The sequence below is a fragment of the Pristiophorus japonicus genome, chromosome 7, assembly GCF_044704955.1.
Source record: "Pristiophorus japonicus isolate sPriJap1 chromosome 7, sPriJap1.hap1, whole genome shotgun sequence".
Taxonomy (NCBI): domain Eukaryota; kingdom Metazoa; phylum Chordata; class Chondrichthyes; family Pristiophoridae; genus Pristiophorus; species Pristiophorus japonicus.
In genome coordinates, this window is record NC_091983.1 from 73,745,062 (window position 1) to 73,767,085 (window position 22,024).

The following is a 22,024-nucleotide window of genomic DNA, read 5'->3' on the forward strand; positions in this document are numbered from 1 at the left end:
TACCATTACCATCAGGCCAGGGGACCAAACCTGGTTCAATGAGCAGTGTAGAGAGCATGCCAGGAGCAGCGCCAAGCATACCTAAAAATGAGGTGCCAACCTGGGGAAGCTGCAATACAGGAGTACATGAATGCTAAACAGTGGAAGCAGCATGCTATAGACAAGGCTAAATGATCACACAATCAACAGATCAGATTAAAGCTTTGCAATCCTGGCTCATCTAGTCGTGAATGGCGGTGGACAATTAAACAACTAATGGAAGGAGGAGGCTCCATGAATATCCCCATCCTCAATGATGGCGGAGCCCAGCATGCAAGTGCAAAAGACAAGGCTGATGCGTTTGCTGAACACACTGAAAACAGCAAAGACAATGGGTTCTGACAACATCCTGGCTGTCCTGCGAAAGACTTGTCCTTCAGATCTAGCCATGCCTCTAGCCAAGCTGTTCCGGTACAGCTACAGCACTGGCATTTACCCAACAATGTGGAAAACTGCCCAGCTATGTCCTGGCCACAAAAAGCAGGACAAAGCAGGAAAAGCAGAATAGGTTAAACGAATGGGCTAAGGTTTGGCAGATGGAATACAATGTCGGAAAATGTGAGGTCATCCACCTTGGGAAAAAAAAACAGTAAAAGGGAATATTATTTGAATGGGGAGAAATTACAACATGCTGCGGTGCAGAGGGACCTGGGGGTCCTTGTGCATGAATCCTAAAAAGTTAGTTTGCAGGTGCAGCAGGTAATCAGGAAGGCAAATGGAATGTTGGCCTTCATTGCGAGAGGGATGGAGTACAAAAGCAGGGAGGTCCTGCTGCAACTGTATAGGGTATTGGTGAGGCCGCACCTGGAGTACTGCATGCAGTTTTGGTCACCTTACTTAAGGAAGGATATACTAGCTTTGGAGTGGGTACGGAGACGATTCACTCGGCTGATTCCGGAGATAAGAGGGTTACCTTATGATGATAGATTGAGTAGACTGGGTCTTTACTTGTTGGAGTTCAGAAGGATGAGGGGTGATCTTATGGAAACATTTAATATCATGAAAGGGATAGACAAGATAGAGGCAGAGAGGTTGTTTCTACTGGTCGAGGAGACTAGAACTAGGGGGCACAGCCTCAAAATACGGGGGAGCCAATTTAAAACCAAGTTGAGAAGGAATTTCTTCTCCCAGAGGGTTGTGAATCTGTGGAATTCTCTGCCCAAGGAAGCAGTTGAGGCTAGCTCATTGAATGTATTCAAATCACAGATAGATAGATTTTTAACCAATAAGGGAATTAAGGGTTACGGGGAGCGGGTGGGTAAGTGGAGCTGAGTCCACGGCCAGTTTAGCTATGATCTTGTTGAATGGCGGAGCAGGCTCGAGGGGCTAGATGGCCTACTCCTGTTCCTAATTCTTATGTTCTTATGTTCTTAAATCCAATCCGGCCAATTACTGCCCCACCAGTCTACTCTCCATCATTAGCAAGGTAATGGAAAGTGTCATTGACAGTGCTATCAAGCGGCATTTACACACCGATAGCCTGCTCACCGATGCTCAGTTTGGGTTCCATCAGGACCACTCAGCTCCAGATCTCATTACAGCCTTGGTCCAAACGTGGACAAAATAGCTGAATTCCAGAAGTGAGGTGAGAGTGACTGCCCTTGATATTAAGGCAGCAAATGATCGAGTGAGGCATCAAGGATCTCTAGTAAAATTGAAGTCAATGGGAAGCAGGGGGGAAACTCTCCACTGGCTTGAGTCATACCTAGCACAAAGGAAGATGGTTGTGGTTGCTGGAAGTCAATCATCTCAGCCATAGGAGCTGTGGAAGCTTTGTTGCTTCAGCCTGGTTAAAATGTCATCGGGGTCCTATTGACGTAAAAGGATCTTGATTTGCATACATTCTTTCGGCTCACGACTACTTTAGGCGGATGCCTCATCCGCCTATGGGAGAAGCTGTGAAAGGGTCAGGTTTAGAGCGGGTAAGCAACCTGCTCATTTTTAACTGCTCACCTGTCCAGTTTCTGCTGGTGGGTGGGCACTTAAAAATGATATGTTATCTACTCATTTGGTTTCTGCTGGGAGGATCGGGTTAAAATCGACCGCTACATTCCGGCAACTTTGCGTAAGGAATTTTGAACAGAACTATCCATTTCAACTAATGTATCTTATGTTGTAACATAATTCTTAAGCAGGCAGTTTGAACCAAATTTCCTCCTAATCCTGCATAGTTCTCATTTCCATGTCAGAATGTCCTGACTTTAAAAAAAAGTATTTCCAACATCAGATGCCCATTGTAGTTCAGCCTCTAATGTTACTCATCTCATCTGTGTATTACACTCAACCTGATGCAAAATGCCTGATTTATACAAATACAAAAGTACATCTCACATACCAAATGATATTTAGTTAGAGTTGCTTGTTGGTTTAAGTTTTGTATCTGCAGGAGTGATACAGGCTTAAAAGTAACTCAGGGTCACATGCTATGTGCCCCCTAATTTTTCTTTTTTGACGCATGGTCCCTTTAACTGGCTGCGTGGCCCTTTCAAAATGTTGTGCATGCGCGATTTCTCCCATTGAAAAGCCAGGGAGCGGCCTGTGCAGGACCTCCAGATCGCTGTGCGCCACACGGCCGCTTAGCTTAGTGGGAATGTTGGTCACATGCCTGTAATTCATTCGCATTAATCTGCATAGGACATATTCAGTGGTTGAAAATTCCCTGCCATCTACTTGCTTGTCAATGTGCAGTAATAACCTCTGTAAACACCAATCAGTATTACACTGAGAACTGGGTCAGACTGGAAACATAAATATTTCTGTCTACAAATAATTGTTATGAGCAATTTAAATAGTTTAACCAAGTATTTATTATTCTAAAAATTATCCTCTGTGCCATGTATAATTCTTGGCCCACATTAAAACACCTCTGCATGACATGTGCAGCACTAAGCAGAAATCCTCATAGATAAAGTCCTACCTGCAGATAGCCTTGGCCGTGTTCGAGGTGTCTGCATTTCCTGTCGAGCATGTGGCAACATGTGATAGCGTTTTGCTTCATTTACCAGGTCTCGGCAAGCTTCTGAAGACTTTATCAATTCCTCATTGTCAACGACATTTAACAGATAGCTTGGATGAATAAAGGGCAAGCGGACCACGGCCAGAAGCTCTGACACATGCTGAAAAGAAAACACTTCCTATTGTCAAGGCAGAAATCATTGAAAGAAATAAAAACCAAAATGTGTATGCAACCTCAAGTCTGACATTATAGAGAAATTAAACACAAGGGAAGCAGATCAATTGTGTGGATGTTTTGATTCAAAATACCAGTCTACTTCAATTATATTATTGTGTGGCAGCAATATGTTATACTCCGATATATGCAAATACAATGGCTCAGACAAATGATGAAGTCCATGTTCAATGGATTTGTGCCCCTCACCACATTAAATGACTGACCCATTATAGAAAGGACATTAAATCTGCAGAGAGCTTAAAGCATTGATTTTCCAAGACAATCCCAAGGTTGGAAAACCGCAGTTAAAAGAAGAATATCAACACCTGTGCACCAGAGCTAACCACTCCCCAAGCCAGACTGCTCCAGTACAGCTATTATATTTGCATCTACTCAACACTTTTGAAGATTTCTCATTGACCCAGTCGGATACTGGGGCTAAAAGGGTTACATTTGGAGGAAAGATTGCATAGTCTAGGCTTGTATTCCCTTGCGTATTACAGATTTGATAGGGTAGATAAAGAGAAACTATTACCTCTGGTGGGGGAATCCAGAACAAGGGGGGCATAACTTTAAAATTAGAGCTAGGCGTTCAAGGGCGATGCTAGGAAGCACTTCTGCACACAAAGGGTAGTGTAAATTTGGAACTCTTTCCCTGAAAAGGCTGTTGAGGCAAGTTCAATTGATAATTTCAAAACTGAGGTTGGGAGAGTTTTTTTAGGCAATGGTATTAAGGTTTATGCAACCAAGGCGGGTAGATGGAGTTAAGATACAGATCAGCCGTAATCTAATTGGTGGAACAGGCTTGAGGGCCTGAATGGCTTACACCTGTTCCTATGTTGCTGATTCCTTACCTAACACCATTGTGGGAGCACCATTACCACAAAGCCTGCAGCGGTTCACGAGAAGGCTCACCACAAGGGCAACTAGGGATGTGCAATAAATGCAGCCTTTTTCACGTCACTCACACAAAAAGAACACATTTTAAAAAGAGAGACTCGAGATACCAGGAGTATTCCCATTGCAACAGAGAAGGTTTAACAGACATTTAAAAATTATGAAAGGTTCTGATGGAGTGAATAGGGAGAAATTATTTTTTCTGGTTAAAGAATCACTAACAAGGAGTGGTCAATTTAGGAGAGGAGAGAAGTTAGATGAAATTAGTTTAATCAGACGGTTGTTGGAGTATGGAACATTTTGCCACAGGGGGCGATTGAGGCAGAGGTCATTATATCTTTTATGGGAAAATTGGATAAATATTTAAAGCAGAGAAAGATTGAAGGTTATGAAGCGAGAGTGGGACAATGGGATTAGTTTTGGTTTCCTCTATCAAAGAGCCATGATGGGCTGAATGGCCTCCTGCTTACATAAGAAATAGGAACAGGAGTAGGGCATTTGGTCCCTCCAGCTTGCTCCACCATTCAATAAGATCATGGCTGTGCTGAAAACATCTATGGTTCTATAACCCAATAAGCAACTCTATCTGGAAAGAGTAATTCTATCTAGCTTTATTCCTACTTTGAAAACAAATTAAGCCACAATACTTCATTGCTTCACTGTGCTTATTTTTAAATTCCTCTGTATTACACATTAATGGTGGTTAGCTGTTGACTTGAATCTGGAATACTTAGATATAAAAGGTTCTGCATCTGAGGGCATTATAGTTTTAGTAATGTGTGAAAGGGTATCTGTGCCTGTACTTGAATATTAATTGGAAACAAAAATTGATTGGAGTTCATATAAGATGGAAAGGGTAGAATTCCATTCAGTAGTAATGTTAAGAATCTACCAAATGCATCACTGCAATGAAGTCAAGTATTCATATCCCTCCCACAACTACAGGTCAAAACAGTTGATTATTTGACAAGAAAATAAAATGGAGTCATGATTGCTGAGTTGCTCGTTGCTGTTTGTTTGACGTTTGGTTTTAACCAAGCTGTGTATATATTTCATCATGTATGTTTGTACATGGATGACTAATTACATTTTGACAAGCAGCATGAAATTGCATTTGTTACGATTAACTAGCGGAATATTCAATTACAGCTTTAACCTACAAAGCACCTATAAGTGTACTGTGTACACTAGGAATAACATGGTAAATAAACATTTGGTAAATAAACATTTGATAAATACGTGGTAAGAAAATTCAAGTCCATGTAATTATATTCTGATGAGTCAATCTCATATGGTGCTGCACATGAGGTGTTAAGAACAAAAGCAGTCTTCAGGTCAAACAGCGTTAGAGGGCAGAAAATAATTGGACCAAAGTGGGAATGCAGGAAGGAGCGTAGAGGGGGATGGGGAAGAGGATGGGAAGTGGGGAGGAGCAAGCTAGGGGAGAAGGAGGAGAGGGGAGGGGAGGTGAGGATGGGGGAATAGGAATGTTTGGGGAGTGCAAATGAATGAGGAGTAAGGGGAGGGAAGGGGAAGGCTGTGCGTCCTTGCTTGGTGCAAGTGAAAGGGAATGGGGGAAGAACGCATTCAGCAGACAGAACCTCTTGTCTGAGTGGATTATTTCTGGTAGGGAGAGCGTATGTTGTGGGTAAATTAAATTACATTAATAATAGTATGGCACTTTGAAATTGTCAATTTTGTGGAAAGGCTAAAATGCACCTGTTATTCACCTTTGCTACTCAGAACAAAATTGGTGCAGAGTCACCCAGTGGCCAGTGTATGGAAATTCATCCATGTGTTCAAAAGGCAAGTTACAGGCTTCTGTGACTGAAAAGTGTGACAAAGGGCTGAATGCTCTAAATGTGGAAAACCCTTTTTGACTGTGACCTGCAGGGATCACAACCTATTACAAATACAACAGGGATGGACAAAATTAACATGAACATCTCCAGTTAAGAGGACATACCAGTTTTAATTATATATGTATATAAGAACATAAGAACAAAAGAATTAGGAACAGGAGTAGGCCATCTAGCCCCTCGAGCCTGCTCCGCCATTCAACAAGATCATGGCTGATCTGGCCGTGGACTCAGCTCCATTTCCCCGCCCGCTCCCCGTAACCCTTAATTCCCTTATTGGTTAAAAATCTATCTATCTGTGATTTGAATACATTCAATGAGCTAGCCTCAACTGCTTCCTTGGGCAGAGAATTCCACAGATTCACAACCCTCTGGGAGAAGAAATTCCTTCTCAACTTGGTTTTAAATTGGCTCCCCCGTATTTTGAGGCTGTGCCCCCTAGTTCTAGTCTCCTTGACCAGTGGAAACAACCTCTCTGCCTCTATCTTGTCTATCCCTTTCATGATATTAAATGTTTCTATAAGATCACCCCTCATCCTTCTGAACTCCAGAGTATAAAGGCCCAGTTGATCCAGTCTCTCCTCATATGTCAGTCCAGCCATCCCGGGAATCAGTCTGGTGAACCTTTGCTGCACTCCCTCAATAGCAAGAACGTTCTTCCTCAGATTAGGAGACCAAAACTGAACACAATATTCCAGGTGGAGCCTCACCAAGGCCCTGTACAACTGCAGTAAGACTTCCCTGCTCCTATACTCAAAACCCCTTGCTATGAAGGCCAACATACCATTTGCCTTCTTCACCGCCTGCTGTACCTGCATGCCAACTTTCAATGACAGATGTACCATGACAGCCAGGTCTCGCTGCACCTCCCCTTTTCCTAATCTGCCGCCGTTCAGATAATATTCTGCCTTCATGTTTTTGCCCCCAAAGTGGATAACCTCACATTTATCCACATTATGCTGCATCTGCCATGTATTTGCCCACTCACCTAACCTGTCCAAGTCACCCTACAACCTCTTAGTGTCCTCCTCACAGCTCACACCGCCACCCAGTTTAGTGTCATCTGCAAACTTGGAGATATTACACTCAATTCCATCATCTAAATCATTAATATAGATTGTAAAGAGCTGGCCTCCCGGCACTGAGCCCTGCGGCACTCCACTAGTCACTGCCTGCCATTCTGAAAAGGACCCATTGATCCTGACTCTCTGCTTCCTGTCTGCCAACCAGTTCTCTATCCACGTCAGTACATTACCCCCAATACCATGTGCTTTGATTTTGCACACCAATCTCTTGTGTAGGACCTTGTCAAAAGACTTTTGAAAGTTCAAATACACCACATCCACTGGTTCTCCCTTGTCCACTCTACGAGTTACATCCTCAAAAAATTCCAGAAGATTTGTCAAGCATTATTTCCCTTTCATAAACCCATGCTGACTTGGACCAATCCTATCACTGTTTTCCAAATGCACTGATATTTCATCCTTAATGATTGATTCCAACATTTTCCCCACTACTGATGTCAGGCTAATTACCCGTTTTCTCTCTCCCTGCTTTTTAAAAAAGTGGTGTTACATTAGCAATCCTCCAGTCTATAGGAACTGATCCAGAGTCGATAGACTGTTGGAAAATGATCACCAATGCATCCACTATTTCTAGGGCCACTTCCTTAAGTACTCTGGGATGTAGACTATCAGGCCCTTGGGATTTTTCGGCCTTCAATCCCGTCAATTTCCCTAACACAATTTCCCACCTAATAAGGATATCCTTCAGTTCCTCCTTCTCACTAGACCCTCGGTCCCCTAGTACATCCGGAAGGTCATTTGTGTCTTCCTTTGTGAAGACAGAACCGAAGTACTTGTTCAATTGGTCTGCCATTTCTTTGTTCCCCATTATAAATTCACCCGAATCCGACTGCATGGGACCTACGTTTGTCTTTACTTCATACTTGGATCAATAAAATGGCAATTAATACTCAAACAAGAAAACCTGCTAATTTACTGAAATTAGTATTTTACAAACTTGCTATCTTCAATAAAAATGAATGAAAAACTGTCCATAAGAGTTTTCAGTTCAATTAGCTATTTCTCAAGACATTACTGTTAATTGATATTAAAATAGTATTGTAAATTGACAAATTGCACATCAATAGAAAGATTCCCAGAGTTGTACCTGTTATGCTAGAGGATTTATGTTAATCATAGACATCATAGGCAGTCCCGCAGAATCGAGGAAGATTTGCTTCCACTCCCAAAGTGAGTTCTTTGATGGCTGAACAGTCCGATACGAGAGCCACAGACCCTGTTACAGGTGGGACAGACATTCATCGAGGGAAGGGGTCGATGGGGCTGGTTTGCCGCGCACTCCTTCCGCTGTCTGCGCCTGACCTCTTCACGCGCTTTGCGTTGAGACTCGAAGAGCTCAGCGCCCTCCGGGATGCACTTTCTCCACCTTGGGCAGTCTTCGGCCAGGGTCTCCCAGGTATCAGTGGTGATGTCGCACTTTACCAGGGAGGCTTTGAGGGTGTTCTTATAACATTTCCGCTGTCCTCCTTTGGCTCATTTACCAAGAAGGAGCTCCACATAAAGCATTTGCTTAGGGAGTCTTGTATCTGGCATGCGAACTTTGTGGTCTGCCCAGTGAAGCTGATCGAGTGTGGTCAGTGCATCAATATTGGGGATGTTAGCCTGGTCGAGGACACTGATGTTGGTGCGCCTGTCCTCCCAGGGGATTTGCAGGATCTTGCGGAGACATCGTTGGTGATATATCTCCTGCGACTTGAGGTGCCTTCTACACATCATCCATGCCTCAGATCCATACAGGAGGACAGCCCTGTAGACCATGAGTTTGGTGGTAGATTTGAGGGCCTGGTCTTCAAACACTCTTTTCCTCAGACAGCCGAAGGCTGCACTGGCGGCGATGTTGAATCTCCGCATCAATGTCTGCCTTTGTTGATTTGAGGCTCCCGAGTTATGGGAAATGGTCCACGTTGTCGAGGGCCGCGCGTGGATCTTGATGATTGGAGGGCAGTGCTGTACTATGGTGACAGGCTGTTGGAGGACCTTTGTCTTACGGATGTTAAGCGTAAGGCCCATGCTTTTATATGCCTCAGTGAATACATTGACTATATCCTGGAGTTCAGCCTCTGAATGTGCGCAGACGGAGGCGCCGTCCGCAAACTGCAGCTGAACGATAGAGGTTGGGGTGATCTTGGACCTGGCCTGGAGGCGGCTTAGGTTAAACAGCTTCCTACTGGTTCTGTAGTTTAGTTCCACTCCAGCAGGGAGCTTGTTGATTGTGAGGTGGAGCAAGGCGGCGAGGAAGATTCAGAAGAGGAGTGATAACGTAGCCCTGTTTGACCCCGGTCTGGACGTGGATTGGGTCTGCAATGGATCCGATGGTAAGGATCACGGCCTGCATGTCATCGTGAAGCAGTCGAAGGATGTTGACAAACTTTTGGGGGCATCCGAAATGGAGGAGGATGCTCCATAGATCCTCATGGTTGACAGTGTCAAAGGCCTTTGTAAGATCGAAAAAGGCCATGTATAAGGGCTGGCGCTGATCCCTGCATTTTTCCTGCAACTGTCACGCTGCAAAAATCATGTCTGTTGTGCCCCGTAGGGGACGAAATCTGCATTATGATTCTGGGAGGAGCTTCTCGGCCACAGGGAGAAGATGATTGTGGAGGACTCTAGCGACAACTTTCCCAGTGGCTGATAGCAGGGAGATTCCCCTATAGTTGCCGCAGTCGGACTTGTCCCCTTTTTAAAAAATGGCCACAATCACTGCATCTCTGAGATCTCCCAGCATGCTCGCCTCCCTCCAGATGAGAGAGGTGAGGTCGCGTATCTGCGCCAACAGCGCCTCTCCGCCATACTTTAGCGACTCAGCAGAGATTCCATCCGCACTCGTAGCCTTGTTATTCTTCAGCTGTTTTATGGCTTTGCCTACCTTGTGCAACGTTGGAGTTTCACTGAGGTGGTGGTGGGTCGCATGTTGCAGGATGCAGTCAAGAACATTTGAGTCAAAGACAGAGTCTCGATTGAGGAGATCTTCAAAGTGCTCCTTTCATCGGGCCCTGACAGCCTCTGTGTCCTTGATGAGTGTTTACCCGGTCTTGGCCAGGAGTGGGGTGGGGCCTTGGGAGTTTGGACCGTAGGTGGCTTTGACTGCAGTGAAGAATCCTCGCATATCGTGGCTGTCGGCCAGTTGTTGTATCTCCTGTGCTTTCTCCATCCACCACCTGTTCTTTAGGTCCCAGTTATTTTTGTTGGATCTGAGCCTTGAGCCGTCTGTAATGTTGTTTTGCAGCTCCCGAGTTGGGTTGTTGCTTGAGGCTCAGAAATGCTTGTGCTTGCGATCTATAAGTTCTTTGATCTCCTGATCATTTTCATCAAACCAGTCCTGATGTTTTCTGGTTGAGCGACCAAGTGTCTCTTCACAGGCACTGGTTATAGAGGCCTGGAGGGAAGACCAAGTGCTGTGGGCATTCAGCATCTCAGGGTCATCAAGGCACACCAGATTGGCTGTGAGGTACTGGCTGTATAGGCCTCTCTTAGCTGGGTCTCTAAGTGCCCCGGCATTAACTTTTTTGTGGAACTGCTTCTGTTGTCCCCTCTGCTTTGGGGCAGTGTTAATGTTGATGATGGATCGGATTAGGCGGTGGTCCGTCCAGCAGTCATCAGCTCCTGTCATGGCGCGGGTAATGCGCACATCCTTGGGATCCCTGGCTCGGACGATGACATAGTCAATCAGGTGCCAGTGTTTGGAGCGAGGCTGTTGCCACGATGCCTTGTATTTGTCCCTCTGGCGGAACAGGGTGTTGGTGATAAGGAGTTCACATTCTAGACATTTTGTCAGGAGTAGGGTACCACTGGAGTTGGCTTTCCCTACCCACTCTCTGCCAATCACGCCTCCCCAGAGGCCTGTGTCTTTGCCGACCCTGGCATTAAAATCACACAGGAGGATCAATCTGTCACCCGTGGGGACGCGGGACAAGGATGTCTCGAAGTTGGAATAAAAACCCTCTTTAGCCTCATCCATTGCATTGAGTGTAGGGGCGTACGCACTGATGACTGTGGTTTCGGGATAGGGTAATATGAAGAGTCATGAGGCGTTCGTTAACCCCACAGGAGGAGTCTTTGAGGCGGTCGACCGGCTCATTCTTGACGGCAAAGCCGACTCCATGAAGGCCAAGTTCTACCTCTGGTTTCCCTTTCCAGAAGAAGGTGTAATCTTCACCATGTTCCTTCAACTGGCCTTCCCCTGCCCGCCGGGTCTCGCTTAGGGCGGCGATGTCAATGTCAAAACGTCTGAGTTCCCGGGCAATTATGGCGGTGTGGCGTTCCGGCCTGTTGCTGTTGGGATTGTCCATGGGGGTCCTGACGTTCCAGGTCCCGAACTTCATACTGACGAAGTGGAAGATGCCTGTGCATGAGTTCTTTTAACATGGGGTGGCCGCTGCACACCGGCAACCACACGGGCTTAGCTGAGCAAGGTCTTGGTCCAGTGGCAAGGGGGTCCAAGACAACTGGAGACCAGGCACAGCTCAATAAGCCTAATTGCCTACGGCGAAGTGTTGGCCACAAGCTCGGCGCCGAGTAGCGCCATTGATGATAGATGGCCCGAGGCTTGGTTGAGGGGCAGGCATTAGAAAGGTGACTTCCAAAGTTATTTTAAAAGTTAAAAGTTGATAAAGATTCCAAATTTATTTGAAAAGTTTTTAAGAGTTGTTAAAAAGTCTGAGATGTAAATCAATAATAGGTTATAAAAGTTTCTCCAATTTAAAAAGTTTCTAAAGGTTGTTAAAAAGTCAAAGATATAGATTAATAATAGATGTTTAAAAGTATTTTGATTAAGAGTCTAAAATGTAAGTTTTAAAAGTTCTCCCAAATTGTTTAAAAAGTTTAAAAGTTGATGAAAAGTTTAAAAACTAATTAAAAGTTGGTTGGGAGTTTAAGATGTTGGGTTGAATGCCGCCGCCTCGGTCCCTTCGGCCGGTTCAGCACTGGCTCGGAGTCCCTTCGGCCGGTTCAGCACTGGCTCGGAGTCCCTTCGGCCGGTTCAGCACTGGCTCGGAGTCCCTTCGGCCGGTTCAGCACTGGCTCGGAGTCCCTTCGGCCGGTTCAGCACTGGCTCGGAGTCCCTTCGGCCGGTTCAGCACTGGCTCGGAGTCCCTTCGGCCGGTTCAGCACTGGCTCGGAGTCCCTTCGGCCGGTTCAGCACTGGCTCGGAGTCCCTTCGGCCGGTTCAGCACTGGCTCGGAGTCCCTTCGGCCGGTTCAGCACTGGCTCGGAGTCCCTTCGGCCGGTTCAGCACTGGCTCGGAGTCCCTTCGGCCGGTTGAATGCCGGCCTCGGAGTCCCTTCGGCCAATTCGACGTCCCCCTGAATCTGTCAGCACAATGAACAGCTGGTGTGTGACCACAGGGACAGGCATGGGCAGGTGTGGAGTCCTTTCGGCCCGGGATGGGTGTAGGCCAGTGCAGAGTCCTTTCGGCCCGGGGCTGGTGCAGAGTCCTTTCGGCCCGGGGCTGGTGCAGAGTCCTTTCGGCCCGGGATAGCCCAGGACCGGTGTGGAGTCCTTTTGGCCCGGGATAGAAGCGGATCGGCACGGGATCCCTTTGGCCCGGGACAGAAGCGGCCGGCACGGGGTTGCTTCAGCCCGGGACAGAAGCGGCTGGCACAGAGTTTCTTCGTCCCCCATGTTAACTATGGATATTGGCATGTAACACAACCATATTTTCTATGGTTTGGTGCCTTGTATCTATGCGCAGTTGCTAAGACAATTTAGTACAACATTCAGGCAAATGGCTTTCGAACTTAAAGTAGACAAATCTCCAGGATCTGATGGTAGACGAATCTCCAGGATCTGAAAGTTTACAAAGGTAAGACTCTGACCATAATTTTTCAAAATTTTGAATAGGCCCCTCAATTTGGGGAAAAAAGACAGGGATAAGCAAATAGAACTGATTATCAACAAGTGAGACTAAGTTGTCTAAGAACTAGTGTCTATAAAAGAGGACAAAATTGCTAAGTCGTTGGAGAACCATGAATTAATTGGGGATAGTCAGCACAGATTGTATTTATAGATTCTTTGCAGAAATAACACAGGGAAGAGACAACAGTGAGCCTAGATAAAGAGAATGCAATGGTTGTGTTCTATATGGAAAAAACATTTGATACAATACCATACAAAAGATTTACCCTATAAAGTAAAATTGTTTTTATTGAAGTTTTATCAAATTTTCATCGAAGAATATGGTTACTATTCTGAACAATTTAATGACAGAATTTTCTTACACTAAATATGGGTCATCATTATCTCAAGGAATTGCTAGGCTTACAAATATTATACTGCAATCAGTGACTTGTGCTAGGTTAGCTGATTTTATCAGAGACAACATTTGGGATGCTACAACCACCCAGATGCTGCTCCTGGCTGCTATCCAGTGACACTTACTAAAACGGAAACAGGTGTGCACGTTTGTGAGGGCAGGATTGGTTGTAGCTGGTATGTGTTCCTTGGTCAAATAGCCTCCAAACACTATCTTAGTTCATACAAGAACATAAGAAATAGAGCAGGAGCAGGCCATACGGCCAGTCAAGCCTGCTCCGCCATTCAATAAGATCGTGGCTGATCTTCATCCTGAAATCCACTTTCCCGCCCGATCCCTATATCCCTTGATTCCCCTAGAGTCCAAAAATCTATCGATCTCAGCCTTGAATATGCTCAACGACTCAGCATCCACAGCCCTCTGGGTAGAGAATTCAACATCATCAACAACTTGTATTTATATTGTTCATATTCCAGAACGGTCCCAGCGGATTGTAAGGTAGCAAACGTAACCCCATAATTCAAGAAAGGAGGGAGGGGGAAAACAGGAAACTACAGGCCAGTTAGCCTGACATCAGTCGTCAGGAAAATGCTGGAATCCATTATTAAGGAAGTGGTAACAGGGCACTTACAAAATCATAATATGATTAGGTGGCATCAACATGGTTTTCATAGAATCTAGAAATTTACAGCACAGCATTTCATTTGGCCCACTGTGTCCGTATCGCTCGGTGGATCATGGATTTTTGCAGGTGAATTTAGCTGGAGGTGCGATGGAGGTGTGAGAGATCGGAGGTGCGCCCTTTGCTGATGCCCTTAGGACCGGTCGGCAGCAGCGGGGCGGAAGTGGGGACCGCCAGAAAAATCCTGGAGCTAAATTTCGCTGGCGGTGGCATTGGACCTGAAGTCGACAGCCGCCGCTTTCTGGTGGTAAGAGGCCTTTTTGGGAGTTGAATTTTGGCCCCAGTACCTTTTAGGAAGGATGGGGAGACATTTAGGGGGAAAATCTTTAAAGTAAAAAAACTTTTTTACATAGTGAGTGGTTAGGATCTGGAATGCACTGCCTGAAAGAGTGGTGGAGGCAAACTCAATCACTGCTTTCAAAAGGGAGTTGGATAAGTATCTGAAAGAAAATAATATGCAGGGCTGTGGGGAAAGGGCGGGGGGAGTGGGACTAGCTGAAGTGTTCTTGCAGAGAGCCGGCATGGACTCAATGGGCCAAATGGCCTCCTTCCATGCTGTAACCATTCTATGATTCTATTCTATGATGTTGGAGAGCCAGTTTACAGTGGCTGCAACCAAGGAGAAATGTCCAGTTAAGATTTCTAGGCTTTGTAAAGAAATGATACTTTAGGATGGAGAAATGTTCAGTTGTTCTAATACAAGAGATATACCTGCGTTCGGTTTGTTGGATCCTTCTTAATCCATTTAATTACAGCCTCATACACCAGTTCTTCAGCCTTTGTGTTCAGGCTGTCATTGGAGAGAAAGGCAATAAGATCATCCTTTGAGACGTTCAGAACCTCATCTTGGGTTGTTACCTCTGGAAAGTTTTGCAGCGCATAGGCTTTTGCCATGTTGTGTAGTTCATTACACTGCATAGCTTCTGCCATAGCTAGGATTCCTAAGCAGTTAGTAGCTGTTAGCTGCTTCTCTGAAAGAAGAACAAAACACACATAAGGTGTTAGAACCAGCTGTTAACCTAAAGAATTTTTCACCAGTTGTGCAATTCACATCATTGAACATATACCTCATACTCATTATAAAGTTCTCAGTTCCAAGGCTTCTGGACCTTGGCATAGTAGCGTTCCAGATATATTTCATGTAGCAAAAAGGAACTTCCTATAACACACACACACACACTCAGCATTGTACTCTTGTATTCAGCTCCTGCCAATGAGGGTAGAGTATACTACTTATTTTGATATGCTGCTTTGTTTTGCTAACGAGGAATACTTGCCGAAGAAAATGATTATTCAGCACAGCACTAAAACTTCAAAATGACAAAATATGAATTAATTTACTCTTAATGGAGCAATAAACTTCAAGACCAAATACCTTGAATTTTAAACACATATTCAAAGATCTATTCCATTTGTTTCAAAAGTGCATTATATAAAAAAAAATATAAGGGACTTTCCTTTGAAGATTGATGATGAGCTATTCTCTGGGGAACAGAGTGAAGAAATATGCACTTTGGTGACATCAACCATGAGGCTCCTTTAGGACTTTGCTATCAGTGTGTTCACTATGGTTCCAAACCATGTGGAAGTGTTTCAATATTGTTAGTATAACCATTACATATCCTCATTCTTGAATTTTATTGTGACTCATTATTGACAATAATTTTACCAATTTTAGCTCATATGACTAAACTATGAACTCACTCTCAAATCTGAATTACTGTTTTGTATGTGATTGGGATTATTTTGGCGAGTATGGTCTCAACTGTAAAATTACATATGCAGCAGTGTCATTTCCAATGGAAGATAAGAAAACTTGTTTTTGCTTGCACCCGTGGCACTCATTTTATGGCCTTGGAACTACTTATAGCATGCATCATCTTTACCCGTGGCCCTTGGTAGATCTGCTGCTTTAAGTATCACTGGTCCTTCTTTTATGGCCTGCTCAAATATTGCTAAAAATAGGTTTCATCACTGTTCCACCCCTTTCTGAACAAGAGCAAGGGAATATTATTACGAAGCACGGCTATCTGAGCAGATACAGATCAAGTGAAAGAGCTCTATTAAAACTTGTGACCAATAGCTACAATAGACTTTTTCATTCTGTAGTGAGTTTGTTGTTTCTCTTCCTGTGGGAAATGCAGGCTTTCACTCAGAAACTATCCAGCGTGACATGCTTGAAATCAAGAGGCTATCTCATGGGTAACATAATTACTTCATTTGTGCAGTATTTCGTAGTAGTCTCAAAAACATCCTTGAAAGGCACACTGTGTGGGATTGTGGCGCTTCATGAAACTTTAATGAGGACCATCAAGATACTCTTAAATTGGCCCTTAAATTCTGCAGTCTCCTACCAGCTGTGGCAGGAGACTGGGGTCCCGCATAGAATTTTAGGAACACTATTTATAATTTAGTAGCAACAACATATAATTTATTAAATATTTTTAGGTATTAGTTCAATTTGTTTCAAATAGAAGCAAGTTGCAATCTATGTAATAACTCCATCAAGTTGTTACTAAAAGTGACTTCAGTCTTAAAAAATATAATGCACTTTGCTGACTACTCCTCACCATTACTGAACAGGCATTGGATAGTGACGAAGGGTAAGAGATGTTTTCCAACAAAAAAATGACAGCAATGCAGCTCAAGATGCAATAACACTACACATGGAAACATCATGGCACCAGCCACTGTACTGTGTACAATACAATGGCTTTGTAGAGAAAGTAACTGTCAGCTAAAGACAGGTTATTAGAATATGTCTGCAGCTGACATGGACAAGATTAGTATCAGCTCGGCTGTTTCGAAAAGTGTATTATGTCAGCTACGCTTGCCAGAACATGAACTTTTGTTGGTTGGAGTCAGCTAAGGTAGCCCATGTCTTGCTCATTGTTTCACATTAAAGAAGGTATCATTACTATTATCAAGTGGGAATGCTTTACATTGTGTTTAGGAAAGAATAATAATTGATCAGTCTTGTTTAGGCTTACTGTTAGACAGATTTGCTGTGTTCTTAGCTTTCTGAAAACTGAACTGCACTTTGGAAGAATTATAATTCAACTTGAGAAGTAACTGGAGCTGATCATTGAAATGATCAATATACACAAAAGCAGGCAGCTAATAGCCCACAAACCAAAGATCTCATGCGACAAGCAGCACTAGGTGTGTCTGAAAATGAGGTACCAACCTGGTGAAGCTACAGCACAGGACTACATGTATGCTGGACAGCGGAAGCAGCATGCTACAGACAGAGCCAAACAATCCCACAACCAACGGATCAGATTAAAGCTCTGCTGTCCTGCCACATCCAGTCGTAAATGGTGGTGGACAATTAAACAACTAATGGGAGGAGAACATCCCCAACGATGGCAGAGTCCAGCATGTGAGTGCACAAAACAAGGTTGAACCATTCACAACCATCTTCAGCCAGAAGTGTCGAGTAGATGAGAACATATGAGCATAAGAATTAGGAGTAGGCCATACGACGCTTCAAGCCTACTCCGCCATTCAATATGATCATGGCTGATCTTTGACCTCAAATCCACTTTCCTGCCCGATCACCATATTCCTTGATTCCCCTGGAGCCAAAAATATTCTATCTCAGTCTTGAATAGGCTCAACGACTCTGCATCCACAGCCTTTAGGGTAGAGAATTACAAAGATTAACAAGCACTTTGATTGAAGAAATTCCTCTTCATCTCAACCTTAAATGGCCAAGCGCTTATCCTGAGACTATGCACTCGAGTTCTAGACTCCCCAGCCAAAGGAAACAACCTCTCAGCATTTATCCTGTCAAACCCCTCAGAGTCTTATATGTTTCAATGAGATCGCCTCTCATTCTTCTACATTCCACCGAGTACAGACCCAATTTACTTAATTTCTCCTCATTGGACAACCCTCTCATCCCAGGGATCAATCTAGCGAACATTCCTGTGCCGCCTCTAAGGCAAGTATGTCCTTCCTCAGATAAAGAGACCAAAACTGTACAAGTACTCCAGATATAGTCTCACCAAATCCCTGTACAATTGTAGTAAGAAATCCAAATATACTAAATCAACGGGTTCCCCTTTATTGACCTTGCTAGTTCCATCCTCAATGAACTCTAATTTTTTTTTTTACACAATTTCCCTTTCATAAAACCATGTTGATTCTAGCTAGTCATATTATGATTTTCTAAGTGCCCTGTTAGCATTTAATTAATAATGGATTCCAGCATTTTCCCAATGACGGATGTCAGGCTAGGTGGCCTGTAGTTCCCTGTTTTCTCTCTCCCTCCATTCTTGAATAGCAGGGTTACATTTGTTAGCGTCCAATCCTCTGGAACTGCTCTAAAATCTAGGGAGTTTTGGACGATCACAACCTATGAATCCGCTATCTCTGCAGCCACCTCTTTTAGAACCCTTGGATGTAGGCCAACAGGTCCAGGGGATTTGTCGGCTTTTAGTCCCATTAGTTTCTCAAGTACTTTTTCTCTGCTGAAATTAATTACTATTGCTCACTCTTATTAGCCCATTGGCCACTTGGATGACCAATTTCGGCCTCCTCCTGAGGCCCCCACTATCACAGATATCAAACTTTAGCCAATTCAATTCACTCCACGTGATATCAAGAAACAGCTGAGCACACTGGATAAAGCAAAGGCTATGGGCCATGACAACATCTCAACTGTCGTGCTGAAGACTTGTGCTCCAGAAATAGCTGTGCCTCCAGCAAAGCTGTTCCAGTACAGCTATAACACTGGCTTCTATCCAATAATAAAGGAAAATGCCAGGTATGTCTTGTGCACAAAAAGCAGGACAAATCCAATCCAGTCAATTACGCCCCATCAGCCTATTCTCAATCATCAGCAAAGTGATGGAAGGTGTCATCGACAGTGCTATCAAGTGTCACTTGATCACCAATAATATGCTCAGTAATGCTCAGCTTGGGTTCCACCAGGACCACTCATTACAGCCTTTGTCCAAATATGGGCCAAAGAGCTGAATTCCAAGCAGGGTCAGCATGGTTTTATGAAAGGGAAATCATGTTTGAGAAATTTGCTGGAGTTCTTTGAGGAGGTAATGGGCAGGGTGGATAAGGGGAACCAGTGGATGTGGTGTATTTGGATTTCCAGAAGGCATTCGATAAGGTGCCACATAAAAGGTTACTGCACAAGATAAAAGTTCAGGAGGTTGGGGTAATAATATATTAGCATGGATAAAGGATTGGCTAACTAACAGAAAAGAGAGTTGGGATAAACGGGTCATTTTCCGGTTGGCAAACAGTAACGAGTTGGGTGTCGCAGGGATCGGTGCTGGGGCCTCAACTATTTACAATCTATATTAATGAGTTGGATGAAGGGACTGACTGTAATGTAACCAAGTTTGCTGATGATACAAAGATGGGTGGGAAAGCAAATTGTGAGGAGGATACAAAAAATCTGCAAAGGGATACAGACAGGCTAAGTGAGTGGACAAAAATTTGGTAGATGGAGTATAATGTAGGAAAATGTGAGGTTATTCACTTTGGCAGCAAAAATAAAAATGCAAATTATAACTGAAATGGAGAAAAATTGCTAAGTGCTGCAGTACAGAGGGTCCTGGGGGTCCTTGTGCATTAAACACAAAAAGTTTGTATACAGGTACAGCAAGTAATCAGGAAGGCAAATGGAATGTTGGCCTTTATTGCAAGGGGGATAGAGTATAAAAGCAGAGAAGTCCTGCTATAACTGTACAGGGTATTGGTGAGGTCACACCTGGAGTACTGCGGCAGTTTTGGACTCCGTATTTAAGGAAGGATATACTTGTATTGGAGGCTGTTCAGAGAAGATTCACTCAGTTGATTCCGGAGATGAAGATAGGTTGGGACTATACTCATTGGAGTTCAGAAGAATGAGAGGTGATCTTATTGAAACATATAAGATAATGAGAGGGCTCAACAAGTTGGATGCAGAGAGGATATTTCCACTCATAGGGGAAAGTAAAACTAGGGGTAAAGTCTCAAAATAATGGGTTGCCCATTTAAAACTGAGTTGAAGAGGAATTTCTTCTCTGAGGGTTGTAAATCTGTGGAATTCTCTGCCCCAGAGAGCTGAGGAGGCTGGGTCATTGAATATATTTAAGGTGGAGATGGATAGATTTTTGAGCGATAAGGGAATAAAGGGTTATGGGGAGCGGGCAGGAAAGTGGAACTGAGTCCATGATCAGATCAGCCATGATCTTATTGAATGGTGGAGCAGGCTCGAGGGGTCAAATGGCCTACTCCTGCTCCTATTTCTTATGTTCCTATGAATGATTGCCCTTGACATCAAGGCAGCATTTGACCGAGTGTGGCATCAAGGAGCCCTAGTAAAATTGAAGTCAATGAGAATCAGGGCAAAACTTTCCACTGGCTGAAGTCATACCTAGCACAAAGGAAGATGGTTGTGGTTGATGGAGGCCAATCATCCTAGCCCCAGGATATTGCTGTAGGAGTTTCTCCGTGCAGTGTCCGAGGCCCAACCATCTTCAGCTGCTTCATCACTGACCTTTCCCTCCATCATAAGGTCAGAAGTGAGGATGGTCACTGATGACTGCACAATGCTCAGTTTCATTCCCAATTCCTCAGAGAATGAAGAAGTCCGTGTCTGCATTCAGCATGACCTGGACAACATCTAGGCTTGAGCTGATAAGTAGCAAGTAACATTAGCACCACACCAGTGCCAGGAAATGACCATCTCCAACAAGCGAGAGAGTCTAATCACCTCCCCTTGACATTCAATGGCATTACCATTGTCAAAACCCCCACCATTAACACCCTGGGGGTCACCATTGACCAGCCTCATAAATACTGTTGCTACAAAAGCAGGTCAGAGGCTGGGTATTCTTTTGAGAGTGTCTCATCTCCTGACTCCCCAAACCCTTTCCACCATCAATAAGACACAAGTTAAGAGTGTGATGGAATATTCTCCACTTGCCTGGATGAGTGCAGCTCCAACAACACTCAAGAAGCTCGACACCATCCAGGACCAAGCAGCATGCTTGATTGGTACCCCATCTACCACCCTAAACATTCACTCCCTCAACCACCGGTGCACCGTGGCTGCAGTGTGTACTATCTACAAGATGCACTGCAACAATTCATGAAGGCTTCTTTGGCAGCACCTCCCAAACTCGTGACCTCTATCATCTTCATCGTCGCTGGGTCAAAATTCTTTAGCACAAGGACTGCAGCGGTTCAAGAAGGTGGCTCACCACCACCTTCTGAATGGCAATTAGGGATGGGCAATAAATGCTGGCCTTGCCAGCGACGCCCATATCCCAGGAACAAATTTTAAAAACAATTACCCGCTGCCTGTGTTGGGGTACTACATAGGAATAGCAGTAGGCCATTCCGGCCTTCGAGCCTGTTCCATCATTCAGTTAGATCATGCTTGATCTGTATCTTAACTGTATCTACCCACCTTGGTTCTGTAACCATTAATATCCTTGCTGTCATGTATGTAACCATCATGCAACGGTAATCTTCATGTAACTGTAACCTTCATGCAACTCCTGTACACTGTATTTATACCCTAGAAATACACACCCTGACCACAGGGGGTGAACTTGTGGGAGACACTCCTCACCTGGGTTTCCAGGCATAAAAGGGGAGTCTCACCCAGGGTCAGCACTCCTTGGTCCTGGGAATAAAGGTTAAGGTCACGTAGTGACTGTGTCTGCAGTACATGCCTCGTGTGAGTTTGTAGTACGGTGCAGGGACACCACATTTGGCGACGAGAAACGGGAATCACCGAACCACGAGGATGGCCACCGGTAGCACAGGGGAACGTTACTATGTGGGTGAGGACTGGGACAACTTCGTGGAAAGACTTCAGCAGAGCTTTGACACGAAGGACTGGCTGGGAGCGACAGCGGCTGACAAGCGGAGGGCGCATCTACTGACCAGCTGCGGACCATAGACATATGCGCTGATGAAAGACCTGCTCACACCCCAAAAGCCAGCGGACACGTCCTTTGAAGAGCTCAGCCAGCTGATCAGTGAGCATCTCAAGCCGGTGAGCAGCGTACACATGGCCCAGCA

At 44.6% G+C, this 22,024-nt stretch overlaps 1 protein-coding gene across 1 annotated transcript in view; it reads right to left on the reverse strand.

Moving 5' to 3' along the window:
- Window positions 1–22,024, reverse strand: part of LOC139266790 (kelch-like protein 29) — a 494,463-nt gene that overhangs the window by 118,306 nt on the left and 354,133 nt on the right. Inside the window, exons 7-8 of the mRNA XM_070884383.1 lie at window positions 14,696–14,955; window positions 2,957–3,155 (exon numbers count right to left, since the gene is read on the reverse strand). Of these exons, the coding sequence (XP_070740484.1) occupies window positions 2,957–3,155; window positions 14,696–14,955 (459 nt within the window). The remainder of the gene's footprint in view (window positions 1–2,956; window positions 3,156–14,695; window positions 14,956–22,024) is intronic.